A 10,000-nucleotide genomic window follows, 5' to 3' on the forward strand; every position below is an offset into this window, starting at 1 on the left:
CGTCTTGTATTTTGCATCATATTATAGTTTTTTTTTTGACTGGTTGGTTCTTGTGTTTGGGATGCACTTGCACTACAGTACTATACTGTATGACTTATGAGTCCCAATAAAATTACTTACTGTCAAGAACGAGAAGCGTTTTATTATTCTTGTGATTCATTTTTTTGGACCATCTGTGTGTGTACTGATGTGTGTCAGTATTACAGGTTGTGATCTGTATCTTTGAGACATGAAGTTAGTGTTTAGCGAATGCTTGAATGTTTACTGTTGTTAGTGAGTTATACAGTTTTGCCTTGACTGTTTTTGCCAGTTTTGCAGAGAAGATGAGGAGTTTTTGTTAGGTCTGTTAGTGTTTCACAGGCTGTGTTGGCTGGTTAGAGAATGTGGTTGCTGTGTTGTCCAATGGGGTTACGCGACTACGCCCCCTACAGGTGAGGAGCGGTCAGGGGGCCAGGGTGAGACAGGGCTTTTGGACTCAGGGCTGGTTCTTCAGCGCAGGAAAGTCCAGGGTGGCAGAGACAGACCTTCCACAAACACCAGCACAACTCATCAGATTCAGTCTGTCGTGTCTGTTCTGCTGGTATGGGACTGTTTCATGGGAAGCTTCAAGTTTCCCAGGTTTGGTTCAGACTGCATGACTGCGATGGCTTGATCATCTCTGAGGTGTGGCAGATCTTCTGACGCCTTTCCCCTCTCCTTCCTCTGTGACAGTGGTCTTCAAATTCAAATTGCTTTATTTTTACTTTTTTTGCCAAAGTGTTTAATAGAATTATTAAAAGTGATAACGTAATATATACAATAAAGATTCATGCACACATACACACACACACACACACACACACACACACACACACACACACACACACACACATAATGTATATGTTTGTATGTATATGCTCTCTCTCTCTCTCTCTTTCTCTCTCTCTCTCTTGTGTGTGTGTGTGTGTGTCTGTGAAATTGACACTCTGCCAGCATTATCCATTATTCCTCCAATCATAGATTTGGCTGTTAAAGCTCTCTGGCCATCACTAGACCTCTTTTAACACTGTACCACATTGAAGTACATTGAAGTACATCTGTTCAAATGTACTACACGGCATGATATTGCGTTTTCTCTTAGATTAGAATGCGTTGATATTGCTTTTAGTATAGGATTGCATTTTACTATTACATTTACTAATAGATTTTTATGCTGTTTATTTTTCATATATTTTGTTCCCTTAACTACACAGTCATGCTGTTTTCTCTAATAAAGCAACACCATTGCAGCTGTGATGTAACAGCAGTTCTGGTGGAGGGCTGGGTTTTGTAGTCTTTTAGTGGTGTTGGTGATGATGTTCTCCTCTTGAACATGCTCTTCAAGCTCAGTCCAGATACAAAGGGGTTGTGTTTGAACTAAACCAGGCCTTCAGTAGCTCCAAACCTCAAACTGTCGCTTGTGCACTGGAAGAAGAATGTAACCTACTTGTGGTTGTGGTCAGTGTTTCATGGTCCACTGCTTAATCCTGCTGGCATGATACACACCCTCTCACACACTGCTCCGAGTGCTGCCAGCTTATATTTGTGTGTGTGTGTGTGTGTGTTTGTTTTAGAGTGGTGTGGGCACTTTCCTGTGCTCCCTAGAGAACTAGAGAGGCGGAGGGTTCTGCATAAACTGAGGAAAAATTTCTCATGTTGTGCCATTTTCGGTGGTGTTTTTCTGCTGACGTTCATTATGGAAACCTGGAAACCTCGCCCACTATCCACGTCTATAGATATTTGTTTAGGTTTAAAGGTTTAAATATATATATTTATCAGAAGAGAACATTCTTACCTCAGTTTCATGCTGTCACATACATGAAATCCTTCATTCAACTGTTTGGGCTGTGGTTACTTACGACACTGCAATAGAGACAGTTAACAAATCTTTGACAGCTAGTCTGTTTGAACTAACACAAAAGACAATTGAGCTAATACTTTTATTAGGGAAAACAAATATATAACAAAGGGGGATTTCCCAGTGTGTGTTTCCTGTTCTTGAGGATCTGTCAGGGGTTCGGTGGAGCCGAGGGTGGGGGCAGCAGGGTCTGTCGGGGGTTCGGTGGAGCCGAGGGTGGGGGCAGCAGGGTCTGTCGGGGGTTCGGTGGAGCCGAGGGTGGGGGCAGCAGGGTCTGTCGGGGGTTCGGTGGAGCCGAGGGTGGGGGCAGCAGGATCTGTCGGGGGTTTGGTGGAGCCGAGGGTGGGGGCAGCAGGATCTGTCGGGGGTTCGGTGGAGCCGAGGGTGGGGGCAGCAGGGTCTGTCGGGTGTTCGGTGGAGCCGAGGGTGGGGGCAGCAGGTAGGGGATCCGTGTGGCTTATGGTGAAACATCATCCAGCAGGAATGGTCACCTGTGATGCCCTTTGAACTAGTTTCAGTTTGAACCAAATATAAGCCCAATTAGGCTTTGGCAGACTGAAATGGGACCTGAAATAAGTGTGTGTGTGTGCGTGTGTGTGTGTGTGAGAGAGAGAGAATTAAGGACTGTGAGAATATGGAAAGAAGGTGGTCTGATACGAATTAGTTTTTTTTTATTATGGAATTACTGCAGGAATTTACTTAAGAATTTATTAAGGAAATTATGGCAGTTACACACACTTGTATTAGTACCTTTTTGATGTTTTGCATAGGTTTCCATTGGCTTTTGTGTTATTGTAACTAAACCAGGGATTGCCTGTTCGACACACACACACACACACACACACACACACACACACACACACACACACACACACACACACACACACACACACACACACACATATTCACACACACCTGACACACACACATGATCCTCTGGTGTGCAAATGAGTCAGCTGTTTGTATGGTTTGAGGGCTGGGTGCAGTGTGATTAAAATCCTGCTTAACATGCTTCTGGGTGACTGGGGCAGAAAAGTGCGACTGTAGTTTACAGAAAACACTTATTTGTAGCTCCACGCACGGAGGCTCAGACCGTCAGTAATCTTAATGTGCCTCGCTGCCTTTATGCTGTGTGTGTGTGTGTGTGTGTGTGTGTGTGTGTGTGTGTGTGTGTGTGTGTGTGTGTGTGTGTGTGTGTGTGTGTGTGTGCGTATTCGTAATCTTTCATTTAAACTCAATTGCGTGTTTTCATAGCCACATTTTACCCATGTTCAATTACACGCATGTGTAGATTGTGCGAGTAAAAGTGTGAATAAGTGTGAATAAGTGTGAGTAAGTGTAGGCACGTGCGTCTGTGCATGATCCAGAGCAGCCGTCTCCTCATGGCCTCCGTGACCTCCAACTTCACCATGGCATTAAGTGTTGCAGGATCGACCTATGGGTGGGTAAACAGACACAGTCTTCTCAGGATGCTGTGTTGTTGGCCTGTTCCAAAGGCACATTTGGCCTTGGGGAAGGAGTAGAGAGGTTTTGATCTGGAGACATCCAGAGAACAACCATCCCACCTCTCCTGTCTTCTGTGGCTGTTGTGAAGTTTGTGTGCCGGTGGAGGGAACCATCGAAGGACTCTGCCGAAGGAGGTCTCCCAGAATGCAGCATGCCACTCAGAATCTTTTCACATCTGGATTGTGTGATGTGGGGGAAACGCCGTCTCCAGTACTGCCCGTGTGGGTGTGGAGAAATATGGACTCATTGAAGTGCGGCAGACAACCACAACGATGATGTGCAAATGTCAGGCAACCTTAAAAAATTCAGCTATTTTAATCTCAGCCTTTTAGTTCTGTTAGTTGCAGTCTGACTGGAAATGCCTAAAAGCAGTTAGTTATTCCATTATGTTTTCACGTACTTGGATGAGAAATGTTTGCTTTTGTTCGTCCACGACGTGACACAAAGACAAAAGTGAAGTTATCTTCTACAATATATTTCTCATAATTCTCTGCTCATCTCATTTACTTGCTACAGTGCAATCCAGGTAAAATTAGTGCAATCCAGGTAAAATTAATGGAATCAACACAATCCAGGAAGCCTGAGCAAAATTCTGGTTAGGACTTTTACTTTCTGAACCTGGAATTGACATCTCTGGGGGCGATGGAAATGTTTGCTAGCGCAAACGTGACTTAATTAAGTGTGAGCTCTTAGATCTGACTTTTGTTCATTATGAAGGACCAGGTTCTGCCCTCTGGCTCGCCCCGTTCTTCACCATCGGTACGTTGTCACGGAGGATGGCTCATGTGGAGCCCAATATGATATGGAGTAATCTTCAGGTTGTTGTTAGGTCTGTTTTTTTTTCTCTATAAATTCCCGGCCTCTGCGTCTTATCCGTTGTTCCCTGTCAGTTTCTCATGCATCTCTCTGTCTGTCTCTCTCCTTTTCTTTCAGTCTTTTCTCTCTGTCTGCCCGTCTCGGCGTCTGCAGTAAAATCTCTCCACTCCTCCCAAGTGCGTCTCACTCCTCCTGTGTGAACCCAGCTGAAATCAAATCTGAGTGCACTCGGCTCGCGGCTGTGGGCGTGAGTCCTGCTTTTGTAGTTTACCTCACCGAACCATCTCGTTTGTTTAGAGGGTTTCAAAAAATGTCAGATCTGTCTGCCTCACTGGTTTCAGTAGCTTAGGCCTCCGTATGTACCTGAGAGTGTGACTCTGAACTGTGGCGGCAGTCCGCGGGGCCCCCTCCGTGCGGGGGATGATCTGAGCTCTGTTTTGTGAGGAGACGGCGTCTTTGTTGTGGGACATGCACTGCCTTGCTTTCAGGTTGCCTGAGTCTCTCTCCTTTCTGACCCTCATTCCCTTCTATCAGGGCTCTATTGGTTTTGCCTGAAAAGCAGAACAACGGCACGAGTGTCGAGCGGTCGCGAGCCACTGTGGGGAGCTACTGTGTCTCTTCCCTCTGTCTCCGCTAGTTTACAGCCTGTTTGACTGTGCACGATGCACGCGGGCCCGCGTTTTCAACTCTCTCTATCTTTCTCACCCCTCCCTCGTTCACTCTGTCCCCATCTCTATTTGAAGGGGTGTTCCTTGGCACTAGTAGAGCAGTTTCTTGTGCTTGGTTGCCAGTTGCTCCCTGTTAAATCCCAGTGATTTATGTCAGGCTGTACAATGGCCTTTTTCGGGCTGACGGCCATGCGGGGCACCTCCAGAGGCCACAGGGATCCCTTCCCCAGCTTTGATTAAAGCAGAATTTATCTGCATCCTGCTGGTTGTCCAGGATACCGCATCCACAGTGTGTTAGGGGCTTTAGAACTGTTAGCATCAGTGTGTAATGGAGGGAGTGGGCGAGGGGTACTCCGTACGGAGACTAACCTCATTACCACCACAGACTCACAGGGTTGTTCCGCGCTAGCACACAAAAGGGGGGCAGTTGGCTGGCACAAGTCTCAGGACTTAAAGTTAATTGTTGAGAGTTGGTGAGAATAAAGAATGAGTGTGAGAGTTAATAAAGTTAGAGGAAGACCAGGAGGGAGGGAGTGAGGGAGAGAGAGAGGAGGAGGAGGAGGAGGAGGAGGTGGAAAAGAGGGATGAAGGATTGGTAAGTCAGGAGACGATAGATTCAAGCCCCTTGTATTCACATGTTCATTTTTGGGGTAAATTGCAACATCCCAAAGGTCTGATGGTTCATGCACTATAAGAAGAAGAAGTTTGCACTGCGAGTCCCAGGTGAGCAACGTCATACCTCCAACCTCCTGATTAGACACATCTGCAGCCTGACGGGTGGAGAAGAAAATAACGTGTGTAGGAAGAAGGGCAAGAGAGGGAGGACACTGTTGAGAGAGGGAGGGAGAGAGAGAGAGGGAGAGAGAGAGGGAGAGAGAGAGGGAAAGAGAGAGAGAGAGAGAGAGAGAGAGAGAGAGGGAGAGAGAGAGAGGGAGAGAGAGAGAGGGAGAGAGAGAGGGAGAGAGAGGGAGAGAGAGGGAGAGAGAGGGAGAGAGAGGGAGAGAGAGAGAGAGAGGGAGAGAGAGAGGGAGAGAGAGAGGGAGAGAGAGAGAGAGAGGGAGAGAGAGAGGGAGAGAGAGAGGGAGAGAGAGAGGGAGAGAGAGGGAGAGAGAGAGGAGAGAGAGAGAGAGAGAGAGAGAGAGAGAGAGAGAGAGAGAGAGAGAGGGGTGTTTATGAAGGTGGGGGAAGATGGAAGCAGTATTATCTTGTCCTCCTTGGGTAGATTGTATGTGAGAGTGAGAGGTAGTGAGAGTGTGTGTGAGAGTGAGAGGTAGTGAGAGTGTGTGTGAGAGTGAGTGAGAGGTAGTGAGTGTGTGTGAGAGTGAGAGGTAGTGAGAGTGTGTATGAGAGTGAGAGGTAGTGAGAGTGTGTATGAGAGTGAGAGGTAGTGAGAGTGTGTATGAGAGTGAGAGGTAATGAGAGTGTGTATGAGAGTGAGAGAGAGGTAGTGAGTGTGTGTGTGTGTGTGTGAGAGAGTGAGAGAGAGGTAGTGAGTGTGTGTGAGAGTGAGAGGTAGTAAGAGTGTATGTGAGAGTGAGAGTGTGTATGAGAGTGAGAGGTAGTGAGAGTGTGTATGAGAGTGAGAGGTAATGAGAGTGTGTATGAGAGTGAGAGGTAGTGAGAGTGTGTGTGAGAGCGAGAGAGGTAGTGAGTGTGTATGAGAGCGAGAGAGGTAGTGAGAGTGTGTGTGAGAGTGAGTGAGAGGTAGTGAGAGTGTGTGAGTGAGAGGGATTGAGTGTATGAAAGAGAGCGAATGTGTGTACATGTGCGTTCTGAGATGGAGAGTAAGACACAGAGTTTGCATGTGTATAAGAACCAACTCAGTGTGTGTGATTGAGAGAGTGGTTGTGTGTGTGTGTGTGTGTGTGTGTGTGTGTGTGTGTGTGTGATTGAGAGAGAGAGTGGTAGTGTTAGTGTGTGTGTGTCTGTGTGATTGAGAGAAAGGTACTGTGTGTGTGTGTGTGTGTGTGTGTGTGTGTGTGTGTGTGTGTGTGTGTGTGTGTGTGTGTGTGTGTGATTGAGACAGCAGTATTGCCAGTGTATGTGATTGAGAGAGAGTGGTAGTGCGAGTGTGTGTGATTGGGAGAGGTTGTTTGGGAGATTCTTTATTTGTGTGTGTGTGTGTGTGTGTGTGTGTGTGTGTGTGTGTGTGTGTGTGTGTGTGTGTGTGTGTGAGGGAGGCTTGCTGCATTGTGTCCTGTCTGAATAAGATCCTTTATGAGGAACGCTTAAAAGGACATTGTGACTGGGGTGAGCCGCTGTCTCCACGGCAACGGCCCAGGAGCGTGCAAAACCAGAGATAATGGAGTGAGAGAGAAAGAGGAGAGGAGTTCCTTCTCTCCAAGCTGCTCGCCTCACTTCACGGAGTTCCCTCTGTCTCCGCTCACGAGAGAGAGAGAGAGAGAGAGAGAGAGAGAGAGAGAGAGAGAGAGAGAGAGAGAGAGAGAGAGAGCGCAACAGGGTTCTTAGGCATAAGGGACTTCACTGGAAGAACTTGAGCTTTTTGGAGTGTGTGTGAGTGTGTGTGGAGGAGACGGCAGGCACAGATGTGGCGATGTTCTCCAAGGGTTCAGTCTCGGCCCGTGACTCTTTTGTCTTTATGTCTTTAGATGCTGCGGTGAGCCCAACTCCAAACCATGGTGCCACACCTGCCCCCACCAGCACAGAGATAATGCAGTGCTTGACGGTGAGTGAGGACTGATTAACCTTTCTTTATTGGGTGCATGCGTGGGTGTGTGTGTGTGTGTGTGAGAACATGTGGGTGTGTGTTTGTGGGTGTGACGGCGATCTTAAGAGTGTGTGCAGGTGAGTTGTGTTGTGAGTTATTCTCTGCTTTTTCCTGTCATTGTGATTAAAAGTGTTTTACACGAACTAGTTGATGATGAAGTTTTATGGAATCTTTGGAGCTTTCATTCCCAGTTACGGATCTGTTCCCAGTACATAAGGGCAGCCCCAGTTTGAATGGGAGGAGTGGGACACCCCTCCAGTAATGTACGTGTAGTTTTGCTCACTGAGCAGCTGCAGGATAGAGAGACGTCCGTCCACATCACAGTGTGTGAATGGAGCATGTGGAGATCAAACCCCGAGCAGCGCGGCTGTGGACTGCTTTGCTTCGGCTCGCGGTTGATGGAGTGTGTGTGTGTGTGTGTGTGTGTGTGTGTGTGTGTGTGTGTGTGTGTGTGCGTGTGTGTGCGTGTGTGTGCGTGTGTGTGTGTGTGTGTGTGTGTGGTGTTTCACTGAAGAACAGAATGACAGGACATGTGCTCCTCTAAAAGCCAGTTTGGTCAGCTCTGGGTTAGACGAGGTTCATCAGCATCTTTTGAGATCATTCATGTTGTGTTTGTATATTATCAGGCTAGTGCTGATATCTAAGTGTCTAATTGCCAAGCACAACACAGCACATGGGAACCAAACGAATGAGAGTCAGGCGGTCTGATTAGGAACACTCAGACGCAGGCGGTCTGATTAGGAACACTCAGACGCAGGCGGTCTGATTGGGAACACTCAGACGCAGGCGGTCTGATTGGGAACACTCAGACGCAGGCGGTCTGATTGGGAACACTCAGACGCAGGCGGTCTGATGGGGAACACTCAGACGCAGGCGGTCTGATGGGGAACACTCAGACGCAGGCGGTCTGATGGGGAACACTCAGACGCAGGCGGTCTGATGGGGAACACTCAGACGCAGGCGGTCTGATGGGGAACACTCAGACGCAGGCGGTCTGATGGGGAACATTCAGACGCAGGCGGTCTGATGGGGAACACTCAGACGCAGGCGGTCTGATGGGGAACACTCAGACGCAGGCGGTCTGATGAGGAACACTCAGACACAGGCAGTCTGATGAGGAAAGTTTGGAGTCAGGCAGACCTGTTTTTACGGATGTGGCAGGTTGTGGATGGCCAGAGTGATAATGTCATGTGGTAGATGTTACTGTCACTCTTGTATTTCTCTTGGCACGACGCCAGATGACAGTTACGTTTCAACTGTGGATTCTCCTGCTTCATCGTTTCCAGGCAAATCTACTTAAAACCTGCACTTACTCCACTAACACAAAAAAACTATTTATCATTCAGCATTACATTGTGACCGGTTACTTTAAAACTTTACCAGTCGTGCCGCACCAAGTTGGTCCTCCGCTTCTGAAAGACCTCTAATGGATATTTGTAGCTGGTTGTGCGGTGTAGTGAAGTGGAACTTGTTCCTGCTTTGATTTGCTCGTCTATTGAGGTCATCCTTAGATAGGCGTCCCCTTTCATGAGGACCCTGTCCTACAAACACGGGGGTCTGTGGCTGGCCCAGGAGTAAAAAAAATAAAAATAAACAAAGAAAATGAAGACAAGCTAATGACTGTGTCTGATCCGTCCTCGTGTGTCTGATCCCTCCTCCTGTGTCTGATTCCCCCTCCTGCTGTCCTGCTGCCAGGTGTTTGAGACTCCAGGGTCTTTCTCTCACGCTGGAGCTCAGTTAAGACCTCCCCTCCTCCCTCATCTTTCTCCTCGTCTTCTTCTTTTTTTTTTAAAAAGAAGGATTGAAAGGATAAAAAAAGGAAAACGTTCCTTCTGGATTCCCATGGGGAATGGGGCAGGGGGTGTTGGGGCAGATTCGCTGGGTTCTGTGCCCGTCTGATGCCCCTGTAGAGACATGCCTGTGTGGCTGTGTGCTACGGCGCACGTGTTTGGAGACGCATCTCTGATGGTGGGTGTGTGGAAGACTCGGGGTGGGCAGGCAGGACCCGGGACGGACACAGAGAGTGTTGGAGCATGCATGTTTGAGCATGCGTTCTGTTGGGGAACATTGCTTGCAATCATTCCCTTTTTTGTTATATTACTGAGAAAGAGAAACTTGTCTTTTCTCTGCTTCTGTAGAAACTGCCTGCTTTCAGTCTGTTTGGACTGTCCAAGGTACAAGAGAAGTGATTTAGATAGAACCAGAGGTTTAACTCCTGTATCCTACAGAAATACAAAATGTCCTATTTGCAAACCTTTCCTAAAAATGTCATATCATTCTGATTTAGGCTTGACATTCACTGATGAACTATGAAAGAATAGGATGCATTCATACACAGCGATTAGGATTCTCTCATATACATTCTTTATTTCTGTTCTTTTCTTCTTTTATCTAACACTTTATCAT

At 47.4% G+C, this 10,000-nt stretch overlaps 1 protein-coding gene across 1 annotated transcript in view; it reads left to right on the forward strand.

Annotated features, from left to right (window-relative positions):
* The window catches only part of rgs3a (regulator of G protein signaling 3a), a 125,807-nt gene that overhangs the window by 14,374 nt on the left and 101,433 nt on the right, over positions 1–10,000 (forward strand). The window contains 1 exon segment of the mRNA XM_077011437.1: positions 7,476–7,552. Within this exon segment, the coding sequence (XP_076867552.1) occupies positions 7,476–7,552 (77 nt within the window).

The sequence above is a fragment of the Brachyhypopomus gauderio genome, chromosome 7 (genome assembly GCF_052324685.1).
Source record: "Brachyhypopomus gauderio isolate BG-103 chromosome 7, BGAUD_0.2, whole genome shotgun sequence".
Taxonomy (NCBI): domain Eukaryota; kingdom Metazoa; phylum Chordata; class Actinopteri; order Gymnotiformes; family Hypopomidae; genus Brachyhypopomus; species Brachyhypopomus gauderio.